At 42.4% G+C, this 22,909-nt stretch overlaps 1 protein-coding gene and 1 pseudogene across 2 annotated transcripts; one reads left to right on the top strand and one right to left on the bottom strand.

Moving 5' to 3' along the window:
- Positions 1-12,227: 12,227 nt before the first annotated feature.
- CLDND1 (claudin domain containing 1) lies at positions 12,228-21,482 on the bottom strand. Of its 2 annotated transcripts, none has more exons than XM_069100730.1 (5): positions 21,408-21,482; positions 19,539-19,851; positions 17,090-17,200; positions 13,758-13,895; positions 12,228-13,591 (listed from the first exon to the last, which is right to left on the bottom strand). In XM_069100730.1, exons 1-5 carry the CDS (start codon positions 21,438-21,440, stop codon positions 13,371-13,373), a joined length of 816 nt encoding a protein of 271 aa, XP_068956831.1. In that variant the 5' UTR covers positions 21,441-21,482; the 3' UTR covers positions 12,228-13,370. The 2 variants fall into 2 exon arrangements, with proteins under 2 accessions (XP_068956831.1, XP_068956830.1); XM_069100729.1 differs by lacking the exon at positions 21,408-21,482 and adding an exon at positions 21,044-21,199.
- LOC138171266 (glutathione S-transferase P pseudogene) lies at positions 14,349-14,978 on the top strand (annotated as a pseudogene).
- Positions 21,483-22,909: the final 1,427 nt, after the last annotated feature.

The following is a 22,909-nucleotide window of genomic DNA, read 5'->3' as shown; positions in this document are numbered from 1 at the left end:
GTATATCTGCCACATCCAAATAACTTTTAATCTGTGCTCAAAAGGCAGGCTGGACTTACTTCTAGAAACTAAAGGAATTCAAGGCAGACTTTTCCACTCTCCAGGTTATCAGAGAGAACAGAGGGTTTCTTAAAAAAAAATAGAAGAAATCTTTCAGTGCAAAAACAATGCTAAAGTATCTGACAAAGGATAGAGTAGCCCTCCTCTATGTCAGGAGGCTGGGAGGCAGAAAAATGAGATAGATGAGAAAGGGGAAAAGGATCCCTAAACCCAGCTAAGTAACAGCTGTAAAGCCATTCTCAAATAAGAGGAAGAGAGAAAGCTGCTGATGTGTAGTTTTCTAGTTAGGCACCAGAGAGAAGAGTGGTGGAGATACTCAGAAATTTATTGTTGATAAATCCCAAGAAAAGAACCAGTGATAAAACCCGTGTTTTCAGATGATGGACTAGTGCACAAAGACTGGCTAACAGGCAAGGCATGTCATATAATAGCGCATGAAGGTGAATCTGCTATCTTAGATTTTACTGAAACTTGGGATGAATCCTCTGGCTGGGATATAAACATGGTTAGAAAGATATGTTTTATTCAAAAAAAAACCAATATAAAAAGGAAAGGGTTGGGAGTAGTGAAGACAAAGTAGAAAAGTAGATTAAGAAGATATCCTCATGTAAGGAAATGGAGAAACTAGAGAAAGGCACCAGTTAAAGATCAACAATGGTAGAAAATTCAGGAGTAGGGGAAACAAATCCCAAGTCCAACATAGAGATTTGAGAACAGCAGTGATGGGGACTGGTTATAGAGACATCTGCAGGCATTCTCTCTGAAGAAAGCAAAGCAGCTAAGAAGTTTTTTTTTTTACTTATCCCAATGATAATTTTATCTTCCAAATGCTGGAGGAACTGTTAAGGAGAACTTTTATGTCTCATTCTTACCAAGGAGAGATCTGTTGCTGGGATAGAAATGATAGAAAACGAGTGAAAATTAATACTATTTTAAAATTTGTAGCATAAAAAAGTAAAGTCAGGCATAGTCTTCCATATACCTTACATCTGAGGAGAGCAAATTTCAAAGAATTACTAAGTAATATGTGTGTGTGTGTGTGTGTGTGTGTGTGTGTGTGTGTGTGTGTGGAACTCATGGACCAATTTACATTTTTAAAAGAGATAAATAGAAGAAAATAACAAGTCAGCAATAAAGGACAATACAAAAACACAGGACAGTGCTGTAAAAATCATGTTGGGAATATGAAAGCTCAGAGTGAGCTGAGGCTGGCAATGAAAACAAAAAGGGTTCTGTTTTGCTCTAAAGCTGTATTGGGGAAAAGAGAAGTGTTAAAATAGGAAGAGAATTGCAATGGGAGGGTGGAGATGATATGAAAAGGGACTTCAGAGGGAAGGCAGGACTGCTTAACTATTTAACTGGCTTCTGTTTTATCAACCAAAGTGAGAGATCTTTTTGAATGGAAAGGTCAGAAAAAATGTCCAATAGAGAATTATGACTTTAGCCAAGTCATGTACAGAGTGTACCTGGCTAACTATTATGAGTTCAAGTCACCAAACCTGATGAATAGCATAGGTATGGAAAGACCTGGCAGCCATAATTGCTAAGTCACTGCTAGTGATCTCAAATTGGAGAGATGTACTATTCTTTTAAATAAATATCTTGATTAAAAAAGAGAGAGAGAGACTACACAGTTCTTGGCAAAATTCTTGGAGAGATCATTAAAGCATTGATTAATGAAGATGTGGAAAAGGGAAGCAGTGATCACAGAGAGTCAGCATGGGTTAATTAAACAGTACATAGCAGGCTAATATCTTTTCCTTTTTTTTTTGACAGGGTCACTAAACTGGTATTGCTTACCTAGATTTTAGGAAAGCATTTGACAAAATTTCTTTCAATTCTTGTAGAAAGGATGGAGAGATATGAGCGAGGTATTATTACATTTAGGTGGATTCAGAGCTGATTCAACGACTAGACCCGAAAGGCAATCATTGTTTGATGTCAACTTGGAAGGCAATTTCTAGTGGAGTGACCTGGGAATCTGTCCTAAGTCCTGTGCTATTTAACATTTTTTTTTTTAAATCAGCAACCTTGAGAAGGGCATAACTTCCATGCTTATCAAATGTGCAGAATAACTATATATTGCACTACAATTAAGGTCGGTCCCCAAAGATCTTGATAGGCTAAAACAATGGGTCAAATCTAAGATGAAATATAATGATAAATGTTGTCTTGGACTAGGGATCAAAAAAATATCAACTTCACAAGTAAGGGGGGGAGGCACGACTACATAAAATTTCAATTTCTCTCAAAGTCCTGCCAATTTAAATGGACCACAAATTTAATATTGTCAAAAGCACGATATGAAGGGGATGGCTAGGTGGCTCAGTGAATAGAGCACCGGCCCTGGAGTCAGGAGGACCTGAGTTCAGATCTGACCTCAGACACTTAATACAAAAACTAGCTGTGTGACCTTGGGCAAGTCACTTAACCCCAATTGCCCTCCAAAAGAAAACAAACAACAAAAATAGCATGATGTGGAAGCCAAAACAGGGAAAGCCATCTTAGGCTACATTTAATTAGTTCTTGCTGTATACATGTGCACTTGCTGGACCACAGTCTTGAGTATTATGTTCAGCTGTGGAGATCACATCTTAGAAAAAACTTTGATGTGTCCTGAAGAGGGCAATTCAAATGAAGAGCTTTGAGATCGTGTCTAATGAGGATCTGTTGAAGGAATTGAGCACATTTAACCAGAATACTTGGTTGGGATGCAATTGCTATCTGCATGTATAAGAGATGTCAAGTGGAAGAGGGATTAGACTTTTTCTACTTAGCTCTCCGAACCAGGAATAACAGATAGAAATTACAAAAAAACTAATTTTAATTTAAACATAAGGAAAGCTTCCTAACAACTAACTATGCACAGATGGAGGTCTTCAAGTAAAGACTTGGTGACGAGTTACTTAGCTACTGTAGGTTTTTGTTGTTGTTCAGATATGGAATAAGCAGGAACTAAGTCCTTTCCACCACTGAGATTCTGTCTACCAGGACTAGCTGTCGCAATATAAACGTTTGATGAAATTGGTATATACAAGGCACATTTGTAGGTAACCGAGGGAGGAATAAAGTTAAATTTGTTTTATCCATTGATGATGTAATGGAAGAACATGTGGGTGACCTACTCATGATTTCATGAGTCCCCATGTGTAGAAGAGCTAATTCGAAATAAGCATTAGTGTTCTTGATTCATTTTCAAGTAGGGTACTTATTATGAATCATGATTTTTTTGAGTGTAGGGTACAGGACAGAATACTGTGATTGTGCTTATTGACTGAGTCTACATCATCAAAGTTTTAGCCAAGAGCCTTCAGCAGTCACAAAACTGAGGTAGTTGTTAGGACAGGCAAAACCCAGTTTAAACTGAAAAGGTAAATTTAAATATTAGCAAAAGAGAAACACTGACGTAAAGATCAAAACATGCTCTCAGTCTAAAAAATATGTGTGATCAGATTCTTATTTTAATGTGACTAATAAGATTACTGTGAAATTTGATAGTTTATAAATGTACAGGGCAGAATAATACCCTGATTTTAAATTTCCCTAAGATGTTATGATCATCTCAAGCATTTAACACAAAATGTGACTAGGTAGGCTGACATATTAAACTACCTTACACCCATATATGTCTGTGTGTGTGTGTGTGTGTGTGTGTGTGTAATGGGAACAGGAATTTGAATTTGAAGATCTTCCCTGCCCCTTAATAAGTTTAGGGGAGAATTTGTAAACCTTCCCTGCTTTGAAAGTAAACTCTTGCCCCTAATAGTCTGAATATAGTCACATGGAGCCTGTGGTGGGTGGAGTTTGCTGAAGGGAAGCAGAGGCCACAGGAAACTGAGAGCCAGAGCCAGAGAGGTGGTGGGAGAGAGAGGAGGCTCAGGCAAGGAGATAGAGAGGTTTGATAGTAAATATTGAACTTGTATTGGTTTGTGGGAAGGCTAAAGGATGCTGTGGCTCTCAGTGTTATTATGGCTTCTTAATATCTTTGATACTATGATGGAATTGGCTTACTGGTTTTGGGATTGAGTTTTCTGGTGTCTAAATCAATGTTTCAGTTCTGTCCTCTATATGGAGAATTTGGTATATTTTGGAATTGAATGTCATGCAATATTTATAGTCATGGTCTTTATCATGATCGTGGGCGCTGTAAATATTGCATTGATGCTACAACATGTGACTAAAAAAAACAAGTTTCTTTGCATATTAACATATAGAACTTGAGGTAAGAAAAGATTGAGGTGAACTAGATGAGATCAGAATGACTCAGGAGAGATCACAGTTGAAAGAGAAGAGAAAGAAATCCCTGGGGATGCTTGGTGTCTTTTCCTGATGAGTGATGATGATGATGATGATGATGATGATGATGATGACGATGATGATGATGATGATGATGACGATGATGATGATGATGATGATGATGATGATGATGATGATGATGATGACGATGATGATGATGATGATGATGATGATGATGATGATGATGATGATGATGATGATGATGATTTTTTTGGGCAGTGTTTGGAGATTTTGGCATTCTTTACTTGCCATGTAAATATTCTCCTTTCACAACAGGAGGGTTCTGCCTTTTCTGGAGAGGACAGTTTGGAACTTTTTTGTAAAGAGGGTCCTGGACTTCCTCTTAAGGAAGGCCCTGGATTTTCTTCCTGGGAACTATTTTGCCCAGTGTCTCTGTAAAAATGCTTTAGGGAACTTATGGTTTTACTATTACAAGGATTTCGCCTGTTGATACACATATATTTTTAAGTAACTTTTATCTAGTTTTAAAAATAATTATAGCATCTATTCACTTAAGGTTTTTTCCTTCTGTCCTTTTTATTTATTTCCTAATATTTGGTAGTTTTTATGGCTGTTGAAAGGAAGACTTTACAATAAAAAACATTGCTAAAAGGATATAAAAGTTTTATGCTCCTCTCATTCCTCTAATATTTATGAAATCTTAGATTCTGACTGGAAAATAATTAAAGCATTTGTAAAGATTTTTGAAAGGCACAGACCTTCCTTTTCCTGTGGATTTCTGAGGTGATCAGAAATGCCATAAATAGAATTTAGCTTTGCATTGACTTTAGGTCAAGTCACCCTATTGTGTGACATCATGGGACAGCCGAAAATCTGTTTTGCCAACAAATATAACACATCCACCCCAGGAAGGACAACAGCAAAAATCACTCTAAGATATCATAACTTATTAAGAATGCAGCAAAAAATAAAATGTACAACTACAGCTATGCTAATGTCTTATCATCCTACCTATTTAATGATAATGCTTCTTAAAGAGAGGCTCATCTTCATGGCTATAACAGAGCAACACAGGTCTTTAACTTTTCCCTGTAGCAAATGATTCACATCTCCACCTGTCATAATAGTTGACAGGAACATGTTGAGAAAAGATAGCCCTTCTTCATGCAGAGGTCTCTTTTTTTAGCCAAATTTCATCCCTTTCCTTATAGTGACTATTGCTTTTTAAACAGACCAATCATTACTCAAAGTTACCTAGAATTTATGTGTCTTTTCCTGCCCACATTCCAATAAAGATAGCAGAATTAGAGAGTATCCAAATTAAGAACAGGAAGGAAACTGGCTACTCAGATATTTTATAATTAATAATAGTTTGCTTCTCTTTTTGAAAGGTAGTAAGCGGGTACATTATTTTACTTGCAAACCCAGGTATCCACAACCAATAAATGGCCTAGTGGGGAATTCATCACGTAAAAACAATGCAAAAAGATTGCAAAACTGGTCTGGGAACTTGCTTGGAGGTTTGGAACCTTATTAAAAATAAATGGTATTGGGGCAGCCAGGTAGCACAGCGAGTAAGAGCACTGGCTCCAGTGTTGGGATGACATGTGGATTGAATCCAGTCTCAGACACTTAGCACCCACCCAGAAAAACCTGGCCGTGTAACCTTGAGCAAGTTACTTAACCCCAATTGCTTATGGGCAGCCAGGTGGCTCAGCGAGTAAGAGCACCGGCTCCAGTGTTGGGATGACCTGGGGATCAAATCCGGGCTCAGATACTTAGCACCACACCCAGAAATAACTGGCTGTGTAACCTTGACCCTGATTGCTTTAAAATAAATAAATTATTTAAATCAAATTAAAAATAAATGGTATCTTTCCCACTTTCTAACATGGTGGGTGACTATTACAAGTAAAAGAGTAGAACAACCGAACAAAAAATGAAGGAAATTTAATAAGAAACAGCATATAATAAAGTATATGTCAGTGGCCAAGACGATTTGTTTACAAAATTGATAATTCAGAAATTTTTTTTTAGGCAATCAGGGTTAGGTAACTTGCTCAAGGTTACACAGCCAGCCATTTCTGGGTGTGGTGCTGAGCTTCTGAGCCCAGGATTTGATCTCCAGGTCGTCCCAACACTGGAGCCGGTGCTCTTACTCGCTGAGCCACCTGGCCGCCCCTAAGCAATTGGGGTTAAGTAACTTGCTCAAGACTACATGGCCAGGTGTTTCTGGGTGGTTGCTAAGTGTCTGAGCCCGGGATTCTATCTCCAGGTCTATCTCAACACTGGAGCCAGTGCTCCTACTCGCTGTGCTACCTGGCCGCCCCTTCAGAAACCTTTTTAAAGAATGGAAAGATAACGTTTTTATACAATGCTGTTGTCACTTTAGCCATAAGGGAATGCTGCCATAAATTCTTTTTTATTTTACAAATGCTGCATATAACAGATCTGTGCCTTTAAGACTAGGCTTGTTTGCCTGGTTTTACTCAACAAAGGCAAAATATCACAAGGAATTTGGAGAGGCAAGGACAATAATGCCATTTGAATTTTGCTTTGTTTTGAATTTGAGAGTAGGGATTTTTTTCATTTTTTCTATCTGTATTCCTAGTACCTAGTACAATAACTGGTATATAATTGGTGTTGATGGACTGATTCATTTATTTTAGGTGAATGAATTTTTTTTAAATTAAAGAAACTGGAAAGCAAATGAATTATTGAATTAGAATTCCATGCTGGTCTGGATGATAAGATGAAAATAAGCTGTCTACTATTTAGATAAAAAAGCCAATACAATTCAATAGCCTAAGCTTGTGCTCTGGCAATGCTGACTGGGAATGCATGCTCCCTTTGTTTTCTAAATAGTAATTTTTCTTCCCAAATACGTGTCAAGACAATTTTTAGCCCTCATTTTTACAAGAATTTGAATGCCAAATTTTTCTCCCTCCTTCCCCCCTTCTGAAAATGGTAGACAATTTGATATATGTTATGCATGTGCTATCATGTAAAGCATATTTCCATATTAGTCCTAGCTGTGAAAGAAATTAATGGGGAAAAAAAAGCCACAAAAAGGAATAAGGTATATGAAAAAAGTATGCTTTGATCTGCATTCAAACTCCAAACCTTTGTAATTGCCTTAGATCACCATATTGCTGAGAATAGATAAGTCATTCATAGCTATTCATCATACAATATTGCAGTCACCTGGTACAACACTCTCCTAACTCTACTCACTTCACTCATCATCAGCTCATGTAAATCTTTCCGGGTTTTTCCAAAATCTGCCTGTTTGTCCTTTCTCATTGCACAACAGTATTCCATTATATTCAGATACCACAGCTTGCTTAGTTATTCCCCAATTTATGGGTATCCCCCCAATTGCCAGGATTTTAACACCATGAAAAGGACTATTTTAGATATTTTTCTGCACGTGTAGGTCCTTTTCCCTTTTTATGGTCTTTGGAACACAAATACAGTAGTGGTGTTGCTGGATCAAAGTATATGCACAGTTTGGTTGGCTAGTATTGGCATAGTTTCAAATTGCTCCCCAGAATGATTGGAACAGTTCATAATTCCACCAAGAGTGCATTAGTGGCCAATTGGATATGTGTGAGTTGCTAACTCAGTTGTTTTAATTTGCAATTCTCTAATCAAAAGTGATTTAGAGCACTTCTTCATATGCCTATAGACAGCTTGGATTTCATTGTTTGAAAACTGCCTATTCATATCCTTTGACCATTTATCAATAGGGAAATGGCTTGTATTTTTAAAGTTTCACTCAGTTCTCTTTTGAGAAATGACGCCTTTGTCAGAGATACTTGCTGTAAAGAATGTTTCCCAAGTTGCTACTGTCGGGGCAGAGTCAAGATGGCAGAATGGAAGCAGGACCTCCCCACTGCTCCGGCTTCCACCTTCCCCAATCCATGTAAAAGGGGACTCTGAACAAACTTTGGAGCTGCAGAAACCAAAAATTGACACAGAGAAGCTAACCTCCTGCTGAGGACAGCCCGGCAGGCCGGCAGGAATCAGCCAGCTCAGCGCTCTGGGAGCCAAGCCCAGGCACTGTGAACCAGAGGTTTCAGCCCCAGGGTGGGCCTGACCAGCCTCCAGCAGGAGAGAATACAGAGCAGCAGCAGCTGTGGCCATTTCCAGATTTATCAACGCATAGATTCGAAGGACAAAGTGAGAGGTCAGTGCAGTCTGGACTTTGGCACCCAGTAAGTGGGAGTGTGTGGCTTTTGCCCCAGGAGCGAGAAGCTGCTGAGACACAGGCACAGCCAGCCAGAACCACATGGCAGCTTCAGCTCCTGGCCTGCAGAGTGTAGGGGGACCAAGCACCAGTCTGAGGGGCACCCATCTAATGCCTCCAGAAGCTGAGAAAACCCCAGGGTTTGGGATGAAAGCTCCCCTGTCTGGTGGCAGAGTCCTACTGTGGCAAAAAGCCCAGGGGTCAAGTGACTGAGGGGCGACATGACCAGGCAAAGGAAACGAAGCAGACAGAAGATTACAACATTAGACTCCTATTTTGGGGACAAAAAGGAGCAAAGCATGGAACAGGGGGAAGACAGCAAAGTCAGAACTCCTGCACCAAAAGCTTCAAAGGACAATACGAGCTGGTTACAGGACATAGAGGACCTTAAGAAGCAGATAAGAGAAGTGGAGGAAAAATTGGCAAGAGAAATGAAAACGATGCAAGAAAATTATGAAATGAGAGTCAACAGCCTGACTGAGGAAAATAACACCTTAAAAAGCAGACTAACTCAAATGGCAAAAGAGGCTCAAAAAGGCAATGAGGAGAAGAATGCCTTAAAAAGCCGAATTTGCCAGAGGGAAAAGGAATCTCAAAAGCTCACTGAGGAGAATCATTGCTTCAGAATTAGATTGGAGCAAATGGAAGCTAATGACTTTATGAGAAATCAAGATGCTGTTAAACAGATCCAAACAAATGAAAGAATAGAAGGCAATGTGAACTATCTCATGGGAAAAACCACTGACCTGGAAAATAGATCCAGGAAAGATAATTTAAAAATTCAAAGAAAACTGCCCTGATGTTTTAGAACCAGAGGGCAAAAGAGAGGTTGAAAGAATCCACCAATCACCTCCTGAAAAAGATCCCATAAAGAAAACTCCTAGGAATATTATAGCCAGGTTCCGGAATTTCCAGATTAAGGAGAGAATATTACAAGCTGCCAGGAAGAAACAATTTGAATATTGTGGAAACACAATCAGGATAACCCAGGATCTGGCAGCTTCTACACTGAGGGATCGAAGGGCTTGGAATATGATATTCCAGAGGTCAAAGGAACTGGGATTAAAACCAAGAGTCACCTACCCAGCAAAACTGAGCATCATGTTTTAGGGGAAAATATGGTCATTCAGTGGAATAGAGGACTTTCAAGCATTCTTGCTGAAAAAACCAGAATTGAATAGAAAATTTGACACTCAGATACAAGAAGCAAGAGAAGCATGAGAAGCATGAGAAGGTAAACAGGGAAAAGAAATCATAAGGAACTTACCAAAGTTGAACTATTAACATTCCTACATGGAAAAACAACAATTATAACTTATGAAACTTTTCTCAGTAGTTGAAGGAAATAGAAATATATATGAGGGTAGATGGGCATATGAATACATATTGGAATGTGTGTATATATGTTTACAGGTATACATAGATAGAGGGCACAGGACCAATTTAACAGGATGGGATGATACTTAAACGGTGAAATTAAGAGGTGAGAGAAGAATATAATGAGAGGAGATGTGGAGAGACAGAATGGGGTAAACTATCTCATATAGAAGAGGCAAAGGAAAATGGTTGCAATGGAGGGGGAAAATAGGAAGGGAAAAGAGAATGGGTCAACGTTATTCTCATTGAATCTGGCTCAGAGAGGGAATGACATACACACTAAATAAGGTATCTCACCTTACAGGAGAGTAGGGGGAAAGGGGATGAGAGGGGGGATGATGGAAGGGAGGGAAGGCTGGGGGGGAGGGAAGTTGGAAGCACCCACTTTTGAAAAGGGATGGGATCAAAGCAGAGAATAGAACAAGTGAAAGGTGGGATAGGAGGGAGGGAAATATAAGTCAGTCTTTTATATCTACTATGTTAATGTTTTGCATTAGCCACACATGTACAACCTATACTGAACCGCTGATCTTCCCAATAAGGGTGGGTGACAATGAATCTGGAATTCAAAGTTTTAAAATCAAATATTCAAATATATATTATTATTAATACTATTCTACATGTAATTGGGAAATAAGATATACAGGCACTGGGGCATAGAGATTCACTGGAAAAGTCCAAAGGGGTATGGGAGAAGACATGGGAGAGAGCAGATTGGAGGAGGGGATATCCTCTGGGACTGCTATTTTGGGGCAGTGGGTAGGGGCAAAAAAGGGGAGAAAATTTGTAACTCAAAATCTGGCTTAAATGAATGATGTAAGTCAGAAGTTAATAAAGCATTTCAAAAAAAATTATAAAGAAAAAAAAGAATGTTTCCCAATATTATTGTGCTATAAGCGATGAGCAGGCCGACTTCAGGAAAACCTGGAAAGATTTCTATGAACTGATGTAGAGAGAGGTGAGCAGAACCATAACATTGCACACAGCTATAGCCACATTGTGTGATGACTAACTTTGACAGACTTGGCTCTTCTCAGCAATGCAAGGTTGTAAGACCCAAGGTTCTAAGTAAAAAGGCTCATAATAGAAAAATGCTATCCACATCCAGAAAAAAGAATTAATCTGAATGCAGATTAAAGCATACTATTTTTTTTTTATTTTCTTGTGATTCATCCCATTGGTTACAATTCTTCTTTGCAACATGACTAATATGAAAATGTTTAATGTGAATGTATATGAAGAGCCAGTATCAGATTGCATGCCATTTTGGGGAGGGAGGGAGAAAATGTGGAACTCAAAAGCTTGTGGAAGTGAATGCAGTAAATCAGAAATTAATTTTTCAAAAGGAACCTTTCCTAGTTTTTTTGCTTTCCTTCTGATCTTGGTTGCATTAGTTTTCTTTGTACAAAAAATATGTAATCAAAAATATGTTTTACATTTCATAATGCCTGGGGCAGCTAGGTGGTACAGTGGATAGAGCACTGGACCTGGAGTCAGGAGGACCTGAGTTCAAATTTGACTTCAGACACTTAACACTTACTAGCTGTGTGATTTTGGGCAAGTCATTCAACCCCAATTGCCCTGCCTTCCCCCCTCCAAAAAGCAAAAACAAACAACATAATGCCTGTAACTCACTGAAGAATTTGGATGCTATACCACTCGGTGCCCAGATGTTTAGTACTGACACTGCTTCACTGTCTATGGCACCGTTTAGCTGGATATAGTTTCCTTCCTTATCTCTCAATCAGGGCTGTTTCTGCTTTTACTTTGAGATCGGATTGCTGCCCCTGCTTTTTTTACTTCAGCTAAAGAAGAGTCTCTTGCAGCCCCTTATTTTTGTTGTTTTTTGGAGGGCAGTTGGGGTTAAGTAACTTGCCCAAGGTAAGACGGCTAGTTTTTTTGTGTGTGTGTGGGTGTTAACTGAGGCCGGAACTGAGCTTGGGTCCTTGGGGCCGGTGCTTTACTCACTGCACCACCTAGCCGCCCCCAGCCCCTTACTTTTAACTGTGTGTCTCTGATTCAAGTGTGCTTCCTGTAAACAACGTATGGTGCAATTCTGGTTTTTGATCCACTCAGCTATCCACTTCCATTTTATGGGAGAGTTCTTCCATTCACAACATACATGGTTATGATTACCACCTGCGTATTTTCCTCCACTCTATTTTTTCCCCTGTTTGTCTTCTCTCCTCCAACCTTTCCCTTCTCACCAGTGTTGCACGTTCACTTTAATTTCTTCATTTCTCTTTATCACTCTAAGGTAGACACACTCACACTTCTGACAATCTCTTTTCTGATCCAATTTTATTTTTTAAACAACAGATTTGGGACATGGTAAGAAATTATTATGTTACATTTTCTTTAAAAAACCTGCCATGTTCTACAGAAATGGAATAAATAAATAGGATTTTAAAAGTTCAAAAGTTTATACACATATTTATAAAAATAACTGAATTAGAGGAAATTAAACAATGCTGAGATGTCCTTGAAGAGGTCAGGTGAGGAAAGGCACCTCATTCCATCACAGGAAATAAAGACCACAGTTGTTAATAGGCAGCCAAAGCCTTAGATCTTGAGAAATAACCTTCTTCTGGATAAATGTTCTGAGAGAGTTCTTAATTGACTTGGATGGTAGTTGGGTCACTCAATTCCGTGACCCCAACACACTATTAGAAAGCATTTTATCTTTCAGTAGGACTGTGCATTTGGGAAGTGATCCAGGACACTGAAATTTTAAAGGAAGCAAAAAAAAATTAATGCTGTGCTGTTTAAGCTAACTTTCAGTACTGATAGTATTGATCCACAAACAAGGATTCAACTAAAATATCCATCTTCACATCCTTGCTCAAAGATTTTATGCACAGTGCAGTTTAAAAGAGCTGCTGTATTTCACATTAGATGAAGCCACACTTCAAAGGTTAGAGAAATTTGACTTATCTTTTCTTCATTATATAAAGTTTAAACAAACATTTGAAAACAGCACTAATATCCATGGATGATAGGTTCTACACAACAGTAAAACTTAAGTTATGATCATCATCAGAGATCTTTAAAACAGAGTACCACAAATTCAATATAAATACTGTACCTTAACCTCAGTCTCATAGAAGTTGTTACTTGTTAAATGTGCTTTACATCAGCCTCATTCAGGTGACAGACACTCAATCTCAATTTATGCTCTTTATGCACTAATCTCTCTTTTCTAGATTTTGGATCTAGGTCTATTTGGACATATGAAAGGTGTGATTTCTCACAGACCACCACACAAATTTAAAATCAAGGGTAAGAAAACAATGAAACTAGACATCCAGAACAGAAGTGTGTCCACAGCAGAGGAGAAAGGCAGGGCAGCGGGGAGAAAGATAAGAGATCCAGATGGACATTAAAAAATACTGTAGTGTAGCAAACTGTCATTGAAGCTGTGGCCCATCTATGCCACCCGATAGGCCTTCATTAGTGTGTACTCTTTTCGGTTAGTACGTGCTGCCCAGATGAAGAGGGCAGCAGCCATGAACTGCAAGGGGGCTGAGACACAGGCCAGGCAGAAGGACCAACCAAATTCACCCTTCACATTCTCAGGCAGCTGTAGCTTCTGATGAAGTAGTTCAATACCAGCAACGTAGCAACTTACTGAGCCCAGAGTACACAAGCCTGATTGGGAGGGGAAGTGAGAAAAGAAAAAAACACGCACATAGTTAGGTAGGGGAATCTCCGACATCTCCACATGACACTGGACTGTGGCAGGTCATGACCCACCCCTGAAAGGCCCTTTATATTAAGGCTAAAAGTTCACATACAGTCAAACTCATACACCCACCTGCAAGTAAATGAAGGACTCCTGTGGCAATGGTTGGATACAGACTCCGGCACGCACAAGCACAAAGTCCAATCAAAGCCCCAAAGCACATCAAACCTAGACTAACAAAAGGTAAAAGGAATTGGCAGCGCCAAAGATCTGATAGAGAAAGAGGATGGAGGGACAAAGAGAAATGAGAGAGGGAAAAAGGAGGGGAGAGAGAGATAGAAAGGGAAAAGGAGAAGGGGAGAGAGAGGGAAAAGGGGAGAGGGAGGGAGACAGAGGGGGGAGAGAGACAGAGAGAGAGGTGTTATTATCTTGCCATAGCATTTTCTCAAGCAGAAATTTTCTCCATATTCTCTAAGGAATAATTTTATTGTTAAGAATATTGATGAGGGGGCGGCCAGGTGGCTCAGCGAGTAACAGCACCGGCTCCAGTATCGAGATGACCTGGGGATCAAATCTGGGCTCAGATACTCAGCACCCACCCAGAAATAACTGGCCGTGTAACCTTGAGCAAGTGACTTAACCCCGATTGCTTAAAAAAAAAAAAGAAGAATACTGGTGAGAGCTTCCTGCTTCACTCACTCCTCTGTGCCACCATCTCCTGAGATGCCTCCCTACTCCCTCACCGACTTCTCTGTCTGAGGGCAATGCGAAGCCACCCAGATGCTCCTGGCTGACCAGGGCCAGAACTGAAGGAAGACAGTGACATGGAAATGTGGGTGAAGGGGCACCTCAAAGTCAGCTCCCCAAATTCACAGAACAACACCATCCTGAGACAGCTGGGGCACAAGCACGGGCTCTGTGGGAAGGATGATCGAGAAGCCGCTCTTTGGATGTGGCCAATGATGGAGTGGAGGACCTCAGGGTCAAGTACCTTCTCCTCCTCTACCAGAATTATGAAGAAGGCAAGGATCAGTATGTGAAGGACCTGCCCACCCAGCTGAAGCCTTCTGAGACCCTGCTGACACAGACCCAGAGAGGCAAGGCCTTTATTGTGAGGGACAAGATCTCTTTTGAGGACTGCAACCTGCTAGACCTGCTGCTGATTCACCAGACACTGGCCCCAGACTGTTTGGACACCTTCCCCTTAACTGTCTGCCTATGTAGCTCAGCTCTCCTCCTGGTCCAAGCTCATAGGCCTTCCTGGTCTCACCCCAGCACAATGATCTCACCATCAACGGCAATGGTAAACAGTGAGGGCTTGGGCCTGACCCTTGTCTTGCAATAAAAGCTTTCAACACCGAAAAAAAAAAGAATATTGATAAGGAAAGAGTTTGAATGTTAGGTCTTTACTAGTTAATGATCATAAAAAGAATGCAAACTTTGATCAGAACAGATTGCCTCCTCCTAAGACAAAACAAAAGTTCATGACGGATCACCAAGAAAATCACATTTATGTGAAGAACTGTAAATGTAGAAACAAAAAGTAAAGGATAACAGACTTTAAGGGGGAAAGGGTAAGTCCAACTCCCTTAATTCTACAGATAAGAGAACTGGAAGGTTACATGAGCTGTCCTGGATCACACATGTGTTATGTAGCACAGGTGAAATCTAAACCCAGGTCTTCTGGCTCCAAATCCTGTGCAAATCATTTCACTTTGTTATGGAATCTCAACTGGGCCCTTACAGGAATCCTTTTATTCTTCTATGATTTATAATCTATCACATTCCCAGTCTGTTACAAACCTTTTACCTCAAGCCACCTACACTATCCCCTTAACTCCTCTCAGCACAGGGGTTCACATCATATTTCACTGAAAAAACTGTACCATCCAAGGAGCCCTCCTTTTTCCCTCGTCACCCCAATTCTACCCTTCAAACCACTTCAACACCATTCCCCGATTTTCTCTTCCTCTGCTTCTTTTTCCCTCTAGTTGTAACTCATCTACTCCTGTTTCCTAAGGGGAACTTTGTTGCACAATGGTCCACTCTATTTCCCTAACTTTCAAACTCTTTATCGACCAGCTTCTTCGGAGCTGCCTACGAGCATGCTTCGGCTCTTTTCAATCCTTAAAACACCTCCCGTGATGTTACTATGCTCCCGGGCTATCATTCTCACTCTCTCCTTCTTGGCATAGCCTAGATTTCAACGAAAGCTGTTGACAATGGTTATGGCCACTATGCCCACAATCCACCACTGAAAAGAAACTGCTCATGTCAAGATAAATAACAGCTCGTTATGGCTAAATCCACAGCCTCACCTTTCTTCACCTCTTTGCCACACTTGCTCCTGCAGCTTGGGTCACTCCTGCCTGAGCAGTCCTTTTTAGTGTCTCATGCCCGTTCTCACCCATCCCACGCATGAGTGCATCCACAGGGCTTCATGTGGGGCTCTCTTGTCTTCCTATTCCACACGTTTTCTCTTGGCGATCTCATCCACTCCCAGAAGACATGTAAAGCAACATGTCCATCCCCTCAGCTTTCTTCTGAGACTCAGGATTACATTTCCAACTGCCTGTTGGGCATCTCCCCCTATGTCTTATACGTATCTCAAACTTGACAGGATCATGCTTCCCCCTACACTGAGTGCTCTGCTTAGGCCTCTTTCTCTAAAGGACACCACCATGCTTCTAGTTATTCAATCCTGCAGCCCAGGAGTCATTCTCACCTCGCTGCTTCCTCATCCCTTCTTCCATATCCACAGCTGATGCTACCAACTCCTGTAATTCTATCATCCACCACCTCTCAAATTCATCCCTTTTCCTACTTACGGCACAACCAGCCTAGTTTGGGCCCTCGTTCCCTCTCAAAATCAACGATTCTACGAGTTTTCTAACCAGTGTCCCAGCACCCAACCATTCCGATCTGTCATTCACAGAGGTGCCTGGTCTGAGTCACTTCTCTGTTCAATTATTTTCAGTAGTTCCCTACTGCCTCTAGGATAAAATACAAACTATCTGCTTGGAATGGAAAGCCCTCCACATTTGGTTCCGTCTTGCCTTTTTAGGCTAATTACACTTTATTCCCTTCATGTACTGTGTATTTTGGCCAAACTGGCCTACTTGCCATTCCCTGCACGAGATCCCATCTCTCTGCCTTTGCACAAGCTGCCACCATGCTTAGAATGTTTCCCCTCTACCTCTTGGTACCTCTGGCTCCCTCCATAAATTTGCATTGGATCCTCACAATCTGCTGAAGGAGGCAGAATGGATACTTCATAGATGAGGAAGTTTATTTTCGGGGAAGCTAGGTGCCTCATCCAAGCTGCTAAGCAGTGGACGTGAGACTTTTCCCTCTACAGAGGAAAACTCTTCTCTCATGTACTGAATGAATGTAACATAGGATGGAGAGAATTTTCTTCTCTTTTCTCCCCCAAACCTTCTGCCATTCTTTACCAAACTACTCACAGGTCCGCAGCAGATCAATGCCAGTGTTGTGGTTTCCGGGCTCTACATACTTCTCCATGAATTGTTCTGACAGGGTGAAGCTGAAGCATTCTGTCATCGAGTCATATGACTCTGGAACAAGAATGACAATGATTACTTGTTCTTTTCAACACATTCAACAATCAGCCCTTTTGGTAACTAATCTCAAAATTATGGAAATACAGAGCAACAATAACATTTAGTGCCAGCATTGGCGTAGACCAAAAAGCACTGGTAAGAAAACAGATTTTTTAAAATAAAAGGGAAGAGAAAAAGGACGGATATCATATAACTGTGGACATGACTGCCGTCAGCAAAGAATCTTTTTAAGATGCTGTAGAACTTGTGGCCGGCATGCTTTACCAAACTGCCCCCCTTGGCTTCCTAGACTCTAACACTTAGCAACTCACTGATTCTTACTCACGCCTGATGTTCTGCAAGGAATACAAAGCTTCCATTCAGAAATACCAAAAGCAGTAGCCACGGCTAAAAAAATACCCAAACTATTTAAAATATTCAGTTTTTAAAAACGGAAATTGAAGTTTTAAAATGTGAAGTATGAGTCTCGCTGAATCAATTTGAAAGATAAATCTTTAGACATTAAATATTCCTTTTTGCTTTCACGTTGCTTTTGTTTTCCATTTTTTAACCAAGGGGTTCCACAGTAAAACTACTGATTATCATATGAATTTGAACCAAAATCGTAACAGACCTTACATGGCAACTGCCTAAAAGAGGGCAGAGATAAGTATTTGTAGGCATGATTTTGGATCTTTGTCTATTTCTCTCATACTGGTTTAGGTTCATATTTTCATGTATGTACTCTATGACACATTTTAAAACCATTTATTCACAGTTTCTGTGAGGCTCATGGAAAGTAGTTTAAGTGTGAGACAAAAAGCACAGAGGACTTTAATGTAAATTTCTCAATGTAAGTTCACTGATTTGAACACCTGAGGTCCTACTGAGTTAATTTCTTTTTGTCTATTCTCTCTTCTTTGGCAATATCAAATATTATGAGTTTTGTATAAAGATGACAGTCAAATCTGTAGCTCTGTTCCTGAACTCTCTCCAGAGTCAGCGACAGACATTTACACTGACAGGTCAGGCCCAGCACCTCAAACTCAACTTGTCCAAAAACAGGTTTAACATTTTTTCCCAAAAACCAAGCATCCTCAGTTCAAAACGGATTTATCTTTGATCCTTCTTTCCCCCTCACTTCTCATTTCCCTTTAGTTATACTAAGTCCTAAGGATTCTACAACTATTATACTGTTGGCACTCTATTCCTACTTCAATCACCCTAATACAGGCTCTCAGTGCCACCTCTTTGCATTAACTCGATGGCCTACCTGGTCTTCCTACCTTCACTTCTTCCTGTCTCCAACCCATCCATCCTTTATACTGTTACCAGATTAATTTGCTCATCACTTCTTTACTCAAAACCAAAGGAGAAACTGTAGCCTTGCACATAACGTGCCATTACCCTATCTCCCAGCCTGATTTCTTACCACTCTCTTCCTACTCTAGGCTCCTGCCCAACTAGATCAGTGTTTCCCATATACTTCCCAGGCTTTCTTGCCTGTCTTGCTTCATGCTATACACAAGGTCTAGAATGCAATTTACTACACCAAACCCCTAAAACTCCTTTATCCGCTGAAATCCTGCCCCTTGTTTAAAGCCGAGTTTAAACTCTTATATCCTCCACGAATCTTTCTAGGTTCTCCTTAGTCACTTTATTCACCTCTCTGCTCTTCCATAGGACTCTGGACCTTTCATACATTTACCATCATGTAATATTTTGTCATAAAGTTCCTTGCATTTTTCATATCCCCCTACTAAACTGCAAGCACTAAAAGAGCAAGGATTGAGTTTTATTTAACAATGATAGTTCCCCCAGGGCCTAGGACAGTGGCCTGAACAGAAATGGCACTTTAATAAATCTGTACTGAATTCAATATATTGGATTCATATAGGATCATTCATACAGGATGCTGAGCTATAAACACTGTGGGAGATCCAAAGAAATACGGCACAAATTGTCCAAAATAAAGAATCAATTACTTGGCATGGGTGAAGAAATTCTTTTTAAAAGTATATACGTGGGGGCGCCCAGGTAGCACAGCGAGTAAGAATACTGGCCCCAGAGTCAGGATGACCTGGAGATCGAATCCTGGGCTCAGACACTTAGCACCCACCCAGAAACACCTGGCCGTGTAACCTTGAGCAAGTTACTTAACCCCAATTGCTTAGGGGTGGCCAGGTGGCTCAGCAAGTAAGAGCACCGGCTCCAGTGTCCGGATGAACTGGAGATCGAATCCCGGGCTCAGATACTCAGCGCCACACCCAGAAATAACTGGCCGTGTAACCTTGAGCAAGTTACTTAACCCCAATTGCTTTAAAAAAAAAAGTACATATGTATAAATACATACCTGTCTTTTCTGGAGAGCTGTACCAAGGTGTGCTTTTGTTTGGCACAGTGATACACCTTCTCCACAATCCCACTGTGCCATTATACCGGAAAAGTAAGTCATTATAAACCTTTTCATCAGGATCACTGTCAAAAAAATCATCCCTGATTTTGTTTAAGTCACTGAAATTTTCTGGTGCCGGACTTCGATATTCATACCAGAAGTCTGTGCCAATTGATGCTGCCATGTAGATGGTAGAAATGAGGCTGAGCACACAAGCAATCACCAATGCTGTGGCAAAACGGTTATCCATTCTGGCATTCAGGTTTTTTTGCTTTTAAAAGGTAAAAAGAAAAGGGAAACAGACAAGTTAACTTTCATGAAACCAAGTCCGCTTCTTCCATAATAATAAATATTAAAAAATATTCATTACCATGCAATTACTTTCCTCATTCTCTAGCTCAGTTTCTTGTCTAGGATCTGAGGACAAATTTAAGGGGGTCCATCAACTTGGACAGGGGAAAAAAAAGAAAATGCATCCTTATTTTCACTAACGTCTCAATTAAAATTTGGCACTTATTCAATTATTTAAAAACATCATTCTGAGAAAGGGTCCACAGGCTTCATCAGCCAGTCAAGAGGGTCCGTGACATGAAAACTGTTAAGAATGCCGACTCTGGCCCAAGAACTGACCTTGACTAAAGGCACTGTCTAAATTTCATCCCTTAAATCCTCTTGCATAGTACATTATGATTAAGTATCATACTTTCCTAATTTCTTAACTAATCGAGGCGGCTAGGCGGCACAGTGGCTAGAGTGCTGGGCCTGGAGTCAGGAAGATCTGAGGTCAAATCTGACCTCCCTCAGATGCTTCAGCTGCATTACCCTGCTCAAGTCATTTAACCTCTTTAGAAGAAAACAGCAAGGGGGCGGCTAGGTGGCTCAGGGAGTAAAGCGCCGGCCCGGAGTCAGGAGCACCCGAGTTCGGTTCTGGCCTCAGACACTCAACACCCACACACAATAAGCTAGCCGGGTCACCTTGGGCAGGTTACTTAACCCCAACTGCCCTCCAAAAGGCGGATGCTTGCCAAGAGAAGCCCGCGGACAGACAGCAGGGTCCCATGAACGCTGCCTGAGACACTTCAGAGAAGTTACTGGGACAATGAAACTCTCCGGAAGTTCCAAGGCCCTCCGGAGGGCAGGGCGCGCTGGATACAGTATCCCAGCTGAAATCTACACACACTCCATTCCGGGAGCAGCCAGTTACAAAGAAGCTCTTTCCATTTCGCCCAGGAACCAAGCTCAGTCCCACACACAGAGTGCGCCCGGACATGGCACGCCCCGACATCGGAGGCCGGGGAAGCTCACCCCGGGGTCGGAGCCCTCTCGGACACCCCCGCCCCTCCGAAGGCGCTCCGCGCACGCCCACACCGCCCGGCGCGGGCTCGGGCGCGGCAGCGGCGCAGCGGGGGGGCCCCGCACACCCCCCCCGAAGGCCGGGACGGCGGGGGGGCTCGCGGATTCACCTCCGCTCCGCGCTTTCTCCCCCCGGGCGCTCTCTCTCTCATCCTGGAACTCCTAAGGAAGTCAGGAGGCTGCCCCGCGCCCACAGCGCTCCCACCCCAGCAGCGGACGCGGCGCGCCCCACATCCAGCTGGGCCAGAGGGGCGCGGAGGGGGCGCGCACGGGGAGGGGGCGGCCCCGCCCCTCGGGCCAGCTCCGGGCGCTCGCCGATCCCGCCCCCTCCAGCCCCGGTGACCCCGAGACCCGCCCGACGCCGCCGGGAGCACGGCGAGCGGACACGCGCTCCCCGCCCCCCGCACCCGGCGCCCTCTCCACCGCGGCCCGGCCCGGCCCGTCCCGTCACACTTGGAGCAGAGGCAGACTCACCGCCCATCCTCCTGGGCCGCCACCATCCCGCATTTCCTGCCGCGGATCCCGCGGACGCCCCGCCTCCCGCGCGCCTCCTCTGACGCACTTCCGAGCCGCTCCCTCCTCTTCCTCCTCTCCCCACCCGCCCCCCCAGCTAGGCTAGTTCTTCTCCGTCGGGGGCGGACCGCGAGGGGTTGTGGGAATTGTAGGCAGTGAGAGAGAGGAAGCGTACGTAGGTGGGCGGGTGAACGGCGTGGAGACGCGGGGCCTTGTGGGAGTTGTAGTTCGCCACTCCTTAGTCCCCTCCCGACCGGTGAAGTGTCCTGGGAGGAAGGACCTAAGCCCTGGCCCGGTTGGGAAGCGGCAGGCTCACCCAGTCCCAGAAAGACCATATGTTAAGGCACTTTCGAAGTAATACGGAAAAAAAGGAATAAGGACACAAAAAAAGTAATATACGTCAATAAACATACCCCAAAGTTACTAAGTATTCGGAAAGGCTTTATTTGGATGGGTTTTCTGGCTTCAGTTTTATGCAGGATGTACCAAGAGTCCGTGCAGTTTTAAGCTATTAAAACTTAAAGCTAGGGGCGCCTAGGTGGGCGGCTAGGTGAATCGAGCACCGCCCTGGAGTCAGGAGGACCTGAGTTCAAATCCAACCTCAGACACTTAACAGAAAAACTAGCTGTGTGACCTTGGGCAAGTCATTTAACCCCAATTGCCCTCCCAAAGAAAAAACTTAAAGCTATTAAAAGCTATTAAGCACTTAAAACTGCACTTAAAATCTGTAAATGCCGGATGTAAGAGAACTCCTGAGGGGTGGAAGATGCTGCAGTTCAGGACTGGTAAAGGGGGAGGGGCCATGGTGGCAGGTCATAGGTAGCTGGGGAGATCCCCTGGCTTTACCGGACAGGGATGCATTCTGGCTTCATCGTTTCCCCTTGGGGCTCGACCAGAAGGATGAGAGGAGGACAGAGTCTGTGGGAGCTGGAAGGAGGCCTGTGCCAGACCTGCAGATGTCATCACAGCCAAAAGGACCACAGCTCTTACAGCTCCACCTGCCCAAGCTACAAATGAGAAAGCTTAGGCCTCTGGAGGTCTCATGTGACCTGAAACAATTTCCTCCTGGACCTCGGCTTCTTCGTCTGTGAATCAGTCAACAAGCACATATTTAGTACCAACTGTGTGCCAGGCTGGGAAGTGAAACAGAAGGTGCCCTCAAGGAACGTCCATTCGGTTGCAGCAGACAATAGGCCTCTGTGGGGCTCCAAGAGGACACTGGTGGCTGAGGGTACGGGCACTTGTGAGGTGCCTTCCAGCCTTGGAGACCACTCTGAATTTGTTCAGGAGTTTTTGCACCTGGCCCCACTTTTAGTGAATTAAGTTAGGATGGGTTTAAAAAGCACTCCAAAACCTTAGATGTGCTGCAAGGATCAAACAGTATTCAAGCTGCTACAAGCTAAAAATGAAGTCTTTAGTTGGGTGAGATGTGTTCCTCGCTTCCTCAAAGGCAGCTAAGTTCA

The sequence above is a fragment of the Petaurus breviceps genome, unplaced genomic scaffold, assembly GCF_028583685.1.
Source record: "Petaurus breviceps papuanus isolate PSGF00001 unplaced genomic scaffold, PetGlider_PUasm1.0 419, whole genome shotgun sequence".
In the NCBI taxonomy this organism is placed as follows: domain Eukaryota; kingdom Metazoa; phylum Chordata; class Mammalia; order Diprotodontia; family Petauridae; genus Petaurus; species Petaurus breviceps.
Note: the sequence above shows the minus strand (reverse complement) of the source record. Positions and strands in the feature narration are given on the sequence as shown.